Source organism: Trachurus trachurus, assembly GCF_905171665.1.
Source record: "Trachurus trachurus genome assembly, chromosome: 21".
Classification (NCBI taxonomy): Eukaryota; Metazoa; Chordata; class Actinopteri; order Carangiformes; family Carangidae; genus Trachurus; species Trachurus trachurus.
The window spans coordinates 9,897,935-9,911,098 of NC_139899.1; the positions used below are offsets into that span (position 1 = coordinate 9,897,935).

Below are 13,164 nucleotides of genomic sequence, written 5' to 3' on the forward strand. Positions count from 1 at the left end.
AGAGATCCAGAGATGTTAGGAGACATCTGAGTGACAGTTTGATGGTGTGTGCCCATGTTTCACATATCACTGTCCTGAACTGAGATCAGTGATTCACCTGGCTGCTGGTAATTGTAGGACTTTTACAGTAAAAGAAACACTGATCAGCAAATTTCAAAAATATTAATCTAATCACTTGCTGTGACCAGGACCATGACTGGTGAAATAATGTGCTCATATGATATGTGACCGTGTGAGCTTGCTTGTTCCCAGAAAGTCTTCTGCCAGAAGAGTACAAGAGGCTTGTAAATATTTTTATCACATGAAAAAGCATCAGCCCTTGTGTGATTTTCTTCTCTGTCATAAAAGAAATGGAGGTTTAAAAAGGTTCCCTTCCCACGAGATAACTCGGCTGTGTCATTATGGCCTGTATATGTGTGTGCATCTGTGTGTGAATATAAGCAGGGTGTGTCCTGGGAAGGCAGAACCAGAGCCAAAATCTGGTTTGTTTTCCAAGCCACGAGCTTTAGTGTCGCTACAGGCCCTAACACACACCTCCCACCAACCACCTCCGTGCACTATACAAGTGGGAGAGAGTGAATAAGTGGAGCGTCAGTGTGTGTGTGCACAAAGCTGTGTGAACTTTTGCATCCAGAAGCTCAGCCATTATTATCTCGATGACTGTGCTGCATGACATGTAAATCTGTCTTTTCATAGATAATAAAACGTTTCTGTTAATCTTAGTTACTCACGGATTATTAGAGGCCCAGCAATGTATTCATGTTAATTGATTGTTACTCATCAGATTCCTTTCCCTTTTGATTATTCTGCACACGCACATGGCCGGTGTTTCAGCTGTAATGTTGTAAACCAGCACCAGGTTCCCTTTAAAGCTCCCAGCACTGCTACAAAGCTCATAAAGCTGAGCTGTGGGCCTCTTCTCCCTCTTCTTTCTGCCTTTCTTCTTTCTACCTTTTCTCTTTTTTCTTTAATACTAGGGAGAGAATAAGAAAAACGGAGGGAGAAGGGAGAGATGGGATGGAAATGAATGTGTAGGGGAGAGAGTGTCTCGATGGAGAAAGGCAAGAAATTGGAGGGAAATGAGGGAGAGGTAAAGAGAAATTTGGCAAAAATGAAAGAGAGGGAGAGAGTGGGAGAGAGGGTGAGGCAGAGAGAGAGAAGGGAGTGAGAGGGAGATGAAACTGCTCTTTAATCAGTGAGGGGCTATATGGAGGCGGGCCGAGGTGCCTACTGTAATCCGATACACGCGCGCGCGCACGGCGTGCACGCACACCGAGACAGGGGACTGAGTGAGCAGTCTTCCACGCTGCCACAAACCCGGCGGAGATCGGAGGGGAAGGAGCGCACTGCCGGAGCTGCTGGGAGAGAGAAAGAGGGAGAAGGAGAGAGAGACTTACGGTGAACGTGGAGGACAGAGAGAGAGAGAGAGGGAGGGAGCGCGCGGACACAGAAACGCGTGTTTGAGCGAAGAAACGCTCAGTTTGTAGGAGGAGAGCTCAGAGCGCAGAGGCTGCACGTTTATTCTCCCACGATCAGTTTTTACGCACGCACGCCGGAGCCGCTTCTTCCAAGAGATCAAGCGTTATCTTTTTCTCAAGACAGGACGGTTATCGGGACAGTGTTATAAAAGGAAAAATCCATGGGAAAATAATTTTGATTCTTAATCGCGGGTGCTTTTAACAAGTTGATGCGCCACTTGGAAAGTGAGAGCAAAAGCTTTTGGAATATTTTATCGAAGCCGGGAGAAGAGACGCGTGGTACTTTTTTCAGGTTTTGACAAACTTAATGTTTGTCTGCAGACGTGTCTGATGATTCCTCATGGTTTCAACCTGTGATACCTTGTTCATTTGAAATTGGTCTACCAACTGTATTGACTAGGTTTATATTTCCACGCGTGTTTTGACTGCCAAACGGACACTGAGCACCGACATGGATTTCGCGGCTTTTAAAATGTTTTTATTGGACAAATTGCGCTGATTTCTGATCAGTTTTGCGCAGACGAATTTCTACGAGAGAAGAAGCGGTGCCACACACTGAAGCAACCCGTACGAACATTATAGTTCCACCAGGCTGATATTCCTGGAGAGCCCCCCTGAACACAACCCGGCGTTTGTGGTGGACTTTGGGCACCAGTCGTGTTGCGCTCGAGAGAAACACAGAACTGTGGAAAGAAAAGCAGACTTTGGACTGTAGATTTGTCCCAGATAAACAGAGTAAAACCACAGAGGAGGAGGAGGAGAGCTGTTTTTCTCCAAATTAAGAGGGAAAAGATGGATTTACTCATATGGCTCTGTGGATGTTTACTGGCTTTTCTTTCGCCCCCAGCAGCGGCCACAGCGGAGGAAGGAGGTAGGTTTGACACTTTTCCTGCCCGCTTTATTTCGTGTCACACTTAGGTGCTAAATGGAAGTGAAACCGCTTTTTTTAAGAGAGAAAAAAATCCCCATTACTCCTTAAAAACAGGATTTGGAAAAACACCTCAGAGATGATTGTTTCATTATTAAAAAGCCTGGTTTTCCCCGTCAAACCAAACTGCGTAATGTCAGTAAAACAATGACAGAGGGAGAGCATTACTGGATTTACTCAGCCTTCATTTCCTTCAAGTTAACACACTAATATGAAGCTTAGTGTTGAGAAGCTCTTGGTTATTTCAGTTAAAGCACAATAAGGATGAAGATCCTTGCTTCCCTCTCCTCGATCTGCTTGACCCGTCGCCCTCAGCTCGGCGCTGAGAGCAGCGGTGGAGAGGTACAATGAAAATGTGAACAACTTAAGTCAGTGGATAAAATCAGTTAGTTTTTCCTCAACAGCTCAAAGCTTTAATTTGTTTTCCAGATTGATGGTGTCGCCGGTTGTTCTGCGTAGACAACTTTCTACTTTCTAACGAGGCGCTTCCACAGATAAAGTATAGGCTATATCCCCGCAGCGTCCTCACCGTCCACTCCGCTGCTGGTTTGACTCCGCACTATAATAATGAGAGATGTTGAGATGTTGGCCCGGTACCAATATTGATTTTTTTCCTCTTGGAAAAAAAATTAACCATATGCTGTGGATTTTAATCTGCAGTTTAATCAATTCATGTTCTCGAGGGAGCTATTCAATAATGAAAAATCACTATGATGTTCCCATAATATTCCTGTCGGGAGCACTGTCAGTTGAGCATAGTGGAGTTTCTAGTGACCCTATCGCGCTTGTTTTATCTCCTCATGTGTCACTGTGATTTAGTCTTATTAGATTCCTTGACAGAGTTTTTAGGCTGGCAGCTTTATACATTTGCAATGTGCAGCTGTGCCTCTACTGCCGGTTGTGTTGCGAAGAGGTGTCAGTGAATGTGACCGGGTTACTGCCTCTGTGCAGCTGCAGCACTAGCGCTCCACTCACACTGAGGTCCGACTCCACTCCGTTTCCAGCGAGACAGGCTCCGGAGGTCCGTCGCTCCCATCGCTCTGACTGGGAGCGACGGGATCTTGGATGCATTAACACCAATCAGCAGGTTACCTTTGCGTAAATATGCACAAGCTCAGAAGTGAAGAGCGGCACAAGAGCTCCGTTTTACCCCGCAAGGCGAAAACGCTCCGCTCTTTGCACTGAGCTGATGCATTTAAGGTCTTTGTACGTTATTCGTGCGTATCCAAGTGATCGTTACGCGCAGGGAGAAACTGTGGAAACTGAGCTGCGAGCTGCACAGAGAAGCGTTTCAGCGGATAGTATCTACAGTGACTGTGGGTCAAGACATCAGCACTTTACTTCGCTGTGATGTTACAGGTGTGCGTTCATGGGTTGCCTGAGAACTTCAACTAGTTGTTTTGTAAACCAACTAAGCTTTAACTATAGACACGTTTTGCAGTTGGACTCTACTCAAACGGATTTTCTAACAAACTGACCAAGAAATTCACCAGAAGCAGAAAGGCCCAGTCTCACAGTTTCCCACAAGTCTATTAAAAGGAGACAGAGAGCATGACAACATCATTTCCTCAAGATACAACTGTGAATGTGCATGAGGTGTAAAAAAGGAACTGAGAGAGGGAAGCAGTGGACAAGTTGGTTGCACTCTAAGTTGTATTGATTTAGGTCTTATTCAGGAGGCTTTTGCAGATCTCATGACTTAGATTAAGTGTCCCGTCTGCCAAATGTTGTTTTGGAAAAACACAGTGTACAGAGTGCACACAGTGGAGCCATTCTTTGCGTTACATTTCACCCTCAACATGAGAAGATATGTAGAGCAGACTGCTGTGTGTGAATATTTCTTTGTGTATCACAAAGTCAGCCAATTTTCACAAGAGAATTGACAACATGCTGATATTTTATGTGAACGCAATAGAGTTTCCAAGTCTATCCTATTAGATCAACAGAGTAAAGTGACTTGTGTTCCCCCTTACCCTGGTATTCAGGGTGGAAGGACTGAAGTGACTGGTGGTGACATGTTTTTTTTTTTGTTTTCTTTAATTCTTAAATGAAATCAATCAATAATTTGTTCAGGTATGACATTCTATTATTTGTTCAACAAAAAAAGTCTTGATGGATGAACCATGGTGTTACAGGACACTCCGTCTTACTCCCCTTGAGATACTCCCTCTGGTACAATGAGAACCACACACACGCACACAAACACTCAGCAGCCAGCAGGCTATGCAGGATTGAAGCTTCCTCAGCAGTAAACTTTTACAGATGCCTCTGCTCTGTCGTCTCAGGAGAGATGAGCAAAGGAAAGCATAGTGAGACTAAGAAGTGTATATATAGTGAGAGACAGGAGGGAGGGATGGAAGTACAGTGGGAGGAAGTAACAGGGAGAGACACAGGCAGAGGGAAGCTGCAGAAAGAAGTGAACGAAACGGAAGAATGATTTTTAGCCTCGCTGTTTGATCCTGTTTCTTCATTCCGTTTGATCACAGCTGTGCCTGGAAGGGAGATAAACGGACATAATTGGCCACTCAAGACCAGCTGTCTGCCTCTATAGTGTCTCAGCTGAAATATGCTGGTTGATGAAACAGGCGCACTGCGATGCACACTGTGAGAAGTAAGCAAGCAGTGGGATGAATTGCCCACAGGTACGCATTAAGGGCTGCATGGTTTATGAAGCTGTTTTTTTTTTTTTGGATGGCTTGGACCGAGCTAATGTGATTTTAGAGGCACTGAAACATAGGGGAGGAAATGTCTTTCCCAGATTTCAGGGTGAATAAGTCAACAGGTCCACCCAGAGTTAAGGTTCATTATTTTTGTAAATGATTGCATCACAGTGGGGGTGCGCCTCAGAGTGTTTGTATGAGCCAGAGCAGACAGACACTTACTTTCAACTTGCTTTTAATTATAGGTCATCGGTCTGCAGCGTATGAGACTGACTATTGCAAAACTTTATAGAGCATGTGAGTGTGATTGAGCTTTCAGATGCATTTCTCATTATCTAGTCTCAAGTCCCACACCCAGCACAACCAGTTGCTGCTCTGCACATATGTCGACAGCTTGTAGTGTAAAGGAGCAGGTTCAGGTTCATCGAATGTTCTCATGATGAACATGATGTAATGCACACGGATACTCTCACGCACCAGTAGGTGGTGGTAATGGCACCAAAATAGCTGTGCGTCAACGGCTAAAAAAAGAAAGAAGAAGAGGAACTATTTATGACACAAAAACTGAGATCATAGCACATCTCCCACTTAGGAATCCATGTGATGTTTGCCTTTTCCGCACATTTTTTTACTTTGTATTTATATATAAAATTAAATTTTCGGCCTTTTTTTAATGTGTTGTCCTGCTTTATGATGATGATTTTTCAGATTAGAAATAAATGAACAGGAACCAGTTCATTTTTGGGGGACCAAAAGTTAAGAATTCCTAAGTATGAACTATGAGAGTGAGTTAGTTCATTTGAATCTGTGTTAGCTAAACTTTGGGCTAATGCATGTACACATGTGTCACACTGGATTGGGTCATAATACCATCAATAAAACAACCATCCATGTTAGTAGCTCAAAACAAAAGGGTTGTACCGTGCTTTAGCTCCGTGCATAATGAGCTGACTCACTGTCACTGGCACAATCAATGCTATGCAATTACCTGGTGTTTGGAATAAAAAGTTATTAGCCATATTACACATCTCATATTCTACAAACATGAAGTTAACTATATTTGCTCTTTTCACTGCAGTTCCTTTCCATGGATAATTACTCAGCGCATATGGAGATTGGTTATTTCAGAAAGGCTAAAAATACACCAGCGTATTCTAGCAAGTCAAATACCAGTAGTGAATGAATGTTCAAGAGTAGCAGCACAATATCTCACAGCTGGCTGTAGAAAGAAAGGGCAATTAGTGAGTCTGAAATCCGCTCATCTATACACGTTTAAGGAATGATGGGAAATTCACCCGTCATTCTTCAGTTTTAATTTTCTATGACTTTTTCTTATTCCCATTTTAGTCAATCTTTAATACTACTGCATTGTCTGATATGTTGGAAGTTTTACTTGACTTGTGAACTTTTATCCTAGGAAATTATAGCCAGAAACACTTTAATAGTAAAAAAAAAAAAAAAGAAAAAGAGAGAGAAAATGGGAGTCAGAGCTAGAGGACGGAGGATGAGGGAAAGAGATGGACAGAGTAAGGAACTGTGAGTGTTGGAGGCATGCGAAGGAAAGAGTGAAGGGAGAAACAGAGGAGCATGAGAGGGCAATAGTGAAATGAGAGGAAAGCAGCAGAGTGTGAAGCAGTAGTTGAGTGGAGCCACCTGCAGTAAACCAACCCAGATTTATTCCTCTCCCCTGTCAAGCACAGGAGGCTTTCTGGCCAACTCACAGTATATTACACTGATTATAGACAAAAATAAAAACAAGTTTTGTATTTCATCATATTGGGAATAAGAAAAAAAAATCAATTTGAATTGAAGAGATGTTTTGACATGTAGATGGATGGTCATGATATTGAAACCATAGTCGCCTGCTGGAATGAAAACATTTCATGCAGTGCCTTTACTTTGATGGTTGGAATGAAACAGTTGTATGTGACAACTGAGGAGTGGATCTCTGGCACGTGACAAAGACTTTGCTGCATGGAGACTTTCTCCAGAGCTGATTTCATTTTAATTATCTTGCAGGCAGCAGGTGTTTTCCACCAGGTTTCAGGATTAAGGGTTATTCTTTTTCATCTAGTGATTCAGGTGGCTGCTGTGTTTTTCTTCTGCAATATATATTTTTTTATTTTAAGGCTCATGTTAGTCATAATAAATCCCAAGAAAAGGCATATATACATTAGTTTAAAAAAAAGTTAATGGGAGATGATGTTGGTCTGTCAATCATTAGAGTAATGGTGGTCAAACAACACAGGCGCTGGTCATCAGCAACCTACATGTAGTTTACAGTGAGTGAATTAACATTCAGCCAATTAACCCCCTGTACCATCTCTCTCTCTCTCTCTCTCGCTGTGCCTATTCCTCTCCCTTTCTCTCTCTGTCTCAGTCTCTCTTCCTCTCTCATCTGTAACAGAGAAAGGACAATTAGTGGGTCCAGCAGGATGTTCTAATTACAGTTATCATGTCATTAGTAAACTGCTAGTATTCTAGTGTCTTCATTGGCCATTGGTAATGACTGGAGTAATTAGGGAGGATGAGAAGATCAGCTGTGTGTGTGTGTCGTTGTGTGTTGTATTCCTCAGTGGCGGGGGTGGGGGTGGGGGGGATATTCAAATGAGACTATTTGCCTGTCCACACGTCTTTTAAAATCTTCACTCACACGCAAAAAAAGTGTGCGTTTGTGTGTGTGTGCATGAGCTTGTGTACAAAGCTAAGCCTTGTGTGTCCCCAGCAGTCCCTCCAGAGCCGTGGCGTGTGAGGCCACAGGTTGTTTTACTTTCTCCCTCTCCCTTCACGCTGAATCATCCTGTTGTTTTCCTCGTTTCATGCCACTTCACCTCTCCTTTAATAGTGCTCTCTGTCTCTTTCTCCACACCTCCCCGTGGCAGTGTTTTCCCTTGCTCCGATTAAGAAACCTCCCTCACCCTCTCTCCTCGCCCCACTTCACAACGCTGGGAAATCTCTTTTACTGTTTCCCTCCCTCCCTCATTGTTTGTTTTTTTTAAACTTTCAGCCTGCTCCCTCTGACTCTGTCCGTCTATGTTTACCTCATCCTTGTTTTCTGTGCTGGAAAGAGACTACAGCCAGACAGTGGAAATCCATTCACATGGCTTGTTAGACTGAGTCCATTCATCGATCTAAATAGCTGATGTGTAGTTTGAAGTGTATACTGCTTTTGCTATTTTTAGTCTTACTTAAAGGAAAATTCTTTTGCTAATAAGATGTCACAGAGTAAACATTCCTGAGCTGAAACTTAAAGATGCAGAATCAATTACATTTGTATGTAGTAAAAAGTGTTTCTTGAGACGAGACTCTGAAGAAGAAATATCCTTATGACTTTTTAAGGGTGCAATAACCTACCGTGCCTAAATATGTCGTGTTATCTCTCTCCTCTTTCTAAATCTGCATAGATCAGGTAGTGTCTTTGGTCTTGAGTTGAGTAGCTTGTTCTCATGTCAGTTCCTTTTCAGTATCGCACACTCATCCTTCTTTTTTATGAGTCCACGTCTCTCTCTTCTCTTGTTTCTCCCCATCCTTGTTTTTGTTTCTCAGATCCTTTGTAGTCCTCTACCATCCCTTTCTTTACTTTACACACTGGCTGTAATTTTCCACTGTGGCTTAATGCAGGGCACCTGGAGAAAAAAAGCACAACCCCACCTGTTTGTGTGTGTGTGAGTGTCTGTGTGAGTGTGTGTGCTTGACTTGTATTTTCTGTCCAGTGAGCTGTTCTGAGCTGCTGACTTTCTCTTTTCAGATGATGAGAGACAGATGTTCTGGCATTACTCTGTCTTCTTTCGTCCTGCTCTGCCTGCATCTCCCTTTCTTTCTCTCCCCTCGCTCTTTCTGTCCATTCCTGAGGTTTCCCAGGTTTCGATGACTAAAAGCCCCTTGGTTTTAATCCAAAGAAGACATTTTAGCCTGTTATTTTCAGTGTTCCTCATATTCCCAGAGTCATATGAAAGCTTTTTACTCCAAATGTAGCGTTTTGTGCGTGCTCTGTGATGCTGGAGCTAAGCCATCCTACTGTAAGTGCCTGGAAATCCATGGTAAAAAAAAAACAAAAAAACTGAAAATTTGCATCAGGCTTTGATGCAGATGTTCACAGTCTATTGATTGTTAATTTAGGGGAGCTGTTTCTAACAAGGTCAAAATAATGAGAATATCAGACTTGCTCCACTGTTGGGGGCCAGTGTTGGTGGATAATAAGTTGATCTGCCAAATAATAGCCTCCCTCCTAACAAGCTCATGGTTAGCTGGGTGAGAAACACTTTCTGGCTTTCATACACAAACACTAAACCACTAATGCTTTCATTATGGCCCCTCACCAGTTGAAATGAATGTGGACTGTTGTTCGACACATTAGCAAAAGTTCCTGCAGACTGGCAAATCGATTGCAATTGTGAAAAGTGTTTTTTTTTTAGAGTCAAATCAGACTGCCTACTCAGAGGAAAAATTAATCTGTAAAGAGAACGTGGAAACAAGGTCAGAGAATTTGCATTTGGGGCTAACAAACAAGGATCTGGTTCAATTTTGCAAAGCAGCTCCATGTGGAAGTGAGAGTGTTTTTTTCTCCATGTTTGTGACTTTTTTGTGCGATTGTTTGCATCGCCCCCTCTGTGTGCTTGTTGCTGTGCATGCATTTCTGTACAAGTTTTTTACGTAATGCATTTCTGTATGGGTGCATCAGTGTGTGTGTGTGTGTTGGGGTATGCGCATGTGAGGAAATGTTGCTGAATAGGTGTTATCAAGATGCAATACTACTGTAAATGTGGCGGAGAGCCATAAATAATGCAGTGACCTGTCTCATATCCCTGCTTGACTGCTTAGCACCGTTTACTGCTGCTTATCCTGCTTGTGTGTATGTGTGTGTGTGTGTGTATGTGTGTGTGCAAGTGTGTGGTCTCAATTCATTGATGTCTAAGCCAGAGGGGGATAAATGATGTTCAGCGGTCTGTTTGTGCTTTTGTTGTGAATATGTGGTCTGAAAACAACCTCTGCCTGTAGATCACACATGCTGATGTGGTTGAGAGAGAAGTTGTTTTGTGTAAAATCTGGGGTCAAGAGCAGAGCAGTGTTTGTGTCTTCTGTGAGTGACAGACAAACCGAGACAGGGAAAACAATGATACACTGACGTGGTGCTTTGGTTTGAACTTACACTGTGGTTTGTCTTCATAGAACGACTCACCACAGAGGATTCAAGCAGAATCCCTGACCAGGAAGAAAGAACAGTTTTCACGTACTACTACTTAGAAACAAACATCAGATTAGTTTTTAATATAGTTGCAGTATTACAGGAGAATAGCAGTAGAGCTTCTACTTGAAACTGTGTATTTCTACATTGTAGTTTTTCTGCTTTTCCTTTAGTGGTCAGAATTACTACTTCCTTATTTTTTTTACCAGCTGAAAATATTAGGGGTTTTTTTTGGTTTTGTTTTGTTTTTTCTTCATCATTTGGTTTTGTTTGGTAGGTGTTACCCTACATCTGTGAACAGATTTTATTAAAGCAGAAGTAAGCGGAATATTTATGTTAATATAAGTCTTAAAGCAGATATCAGCTTCACGGCCGTTTCGGCTAATGCTGCGTTCAAGGCAGGCTTTTGAAACCGTAAGTTACAGCTTCAAGTCACAACTACGACTTGGTAGCGTTCCAGGTAACCCGTAGCTCGTGTTTTTACCATCCTGTTGTCTGTGAAAGTTCCCTATAACGGCCACTCGTAACTTCCGACCCGTGAACTCGTACCAGATCGAACTGGTATGACTTCACAGGAAGGAAAAACACAAAGTACGAGTTTCTTTGAACGCACCATGAGTTAGCAGCCCCCGCCCTTGTCAGGCATCAATTGGTCCTCGTGCTACGTCACCACATTCACGCGCATCCCTTGGCTGCACACACAGCCCTTCATGCCGTTCTCTCTCCTCATTGGATAACACTTGTATCCCACAAGGAAAATTTTCTCCTCGGGTTACAGCAGAGCAGAGTGACGGAGAGACTCGTGTTTAGGCTGAAATACTTCATGTAAGTGATTGCTGACGGAAAATAGGACTATTTAGGACTTATATTAACAAAAACATTCCACTGATATCTGCTTTAAGTAGTTATATCTTCCGACAGCAATCACTTACATAGAGTGTTTGGTCCGAAACACGGGTCTGTCAGTCACTCTGCTCTGCTCTGAGTCGAGGAGAAAACTTATTGTATACTTCCTTGTATCCTACAAGCTTTATCCAATGAGGAGAGAGAACGGCATGAAGGGCTGTGTGTGCAGCCAAGGGATGCGCGTGAATGTGGTGACATAGGGACGAGGACCAATAGATCCATGACGAGGGCGGTGACTGCTAACTCCATTGGCTGACAAAATGTTAGCCAAAACGACCGGATCGCTTACTTCTGCTTTAAAATAACACAAAACCTAACAGTCACAAAACCTAATAGGAAAGATGGGTGTGGCCCAACCCATAGGCTATGAAGAACCAATGTAATAATGGACTGTACATATGACTATTGGGTGTTGATGGGTCACAGTGTCATCACGTATGACCGCACTGCAACAAAGTGACTGTAGTTGGAACTGTTGGAATTTTTCTAAGAGGCTGTTTTGACATTTTTACTCACAGCAGGTTTGTTGAGACCTGGGTTCAGTGCAACATTTCTAAAAAGATGTCCAGTGGAGCAAATTATCCTGAAAGGCTAAAAGCAAGTGCAATGCTTTTCTTTCCCCCTTCCTCTTTTCTCAACCCTGCATTTTTCAATGGCTTAGATCTTCTGCTCTCTCTCTCTCTCTCTCTGTCTCTCTCACACACTTTTACCTGTTTGATAATTCTTGACATGAATTCAGGCTTTTTCCCAACTCAGCATCTTCTTTGTTCAGCCCACCCTTCCACACACACATATACACACGCGCACACACACATTGCACTTTCTTCCCCACATGCAGGTCAGGATGCTGGAGTGTGGAATACAAATTAGTGTTGCTATAGATTCACTTTTGGAGGTTGCGTTTATACAGTTTCTTAGTTTTTGCGATGCATAGAGAAGTTAGCTAAGCTGTCCCGCTGAAAAGAAAAATGTTCCCCTCTCCCTGTGTATCGGTTTATCGCAGCGGGGACTCTGTGTTATAATGACTGATGAGCTCCACCTCAGCATCATATATCTACTGTATTTGAGTGTATATGCACTCACCAAGTAGCGTCACCTTCTGCCCTGTTTGAATGTGATAATCGGTGACTGATTTTGTGCGTGCGCGCGATGAGATTAATAGACCCTTATAGCAGAGCAGACACAATACTTTACACACACACAGCATCTGCCTCTCTATCACACTGGCCTTATTCATCAGACACTTGGAGGTGCCGTCTTTATCGGCGGCATGCCAGAGGTGAGGAGGAAGAGGAGGAGGAGGTGAAGAGGGTGGTATGGGGAAAAAAATGACAGAAGAGAACAGTCTGATAAGGAACCTGGTACTTCATCAGCAGAAAGTTTTACTATGATGTAAACACCTCTGACAAATTAAACATCCCAGCATTTTGTATAGTTGGCTTGAGGAAGAGGCTTAAATAAAAGTAAACAATAAACCATTGCTGCTTCTGCCAGAGTCTCATGTGGGGCAGACTGAATCTAATGAAAACATGTTTTTACCCAACAACTAAGTATTCATTATGCATATCAAGCAACTTATTAATAAATCCAATGTAGCCTATCTAACAATATGAGATTTTTCCCCTTTGCACTCCCTCTCTCTGCATATCCCAGATTTTCCTGGTTGGATACAGTTAGCTAAGCGCTGTGCTAAAAGTGGGGTTTGGCTGATGCTGCTGTGAGATTCCAGAGTGGTTAAGCACTAATCCAGGTGGTGCTGAGATGAAATGCGCCTGGCCGGGTTACATAGACCTTGTAACTCTATTCCTGTATTACTGTATGTCACCAAGGAGATTGGAAACAGATAGGGAGGAGATAGACAGGACTCGTTGGCTCACAGCATGAGGGAGAGACAGACAGAGATAGAGAGATAGAGGGAGATATAGGGGGGATGATCACTAATTGTTTGCAGACAGTGTGAGGTAGACACCAGATATAGCTGCCAAAGTGTCAATCACGTTGTGCGCT

At 43.0% G+C, this 13,164-nt stretch overlaps 1 protein-coding gene across 4 annotated transcripts in view; it reads left to right on the top strand.

The window, feature by feature from the left end:
- Positions 1-1,328: 1,328 nt before the first annotated feature.
- The window catches only part of LOC311004610 (neuropilin-2-like), a 92,059-nt gene continuing 80,223 nt past the window's right edge, over positions 1,329-13,164 (top strand). For all 4 annotated transcript variants that reach the window (XM_083996727.1, XM_083996729.1, XM_083996728.1 and 1 more), the window contains exon 1: positions 1,329-2,349. In XM_083996727.1, coding sequence (XP_083852853.1) covers positions 2,271-2,349 — 79 coding nt within the window. In that variant the 5' untranslated portion in view covers positions 1,329-2,270. The remainder of the gene's footprint in view (positions 2,350-13,164) is intronic.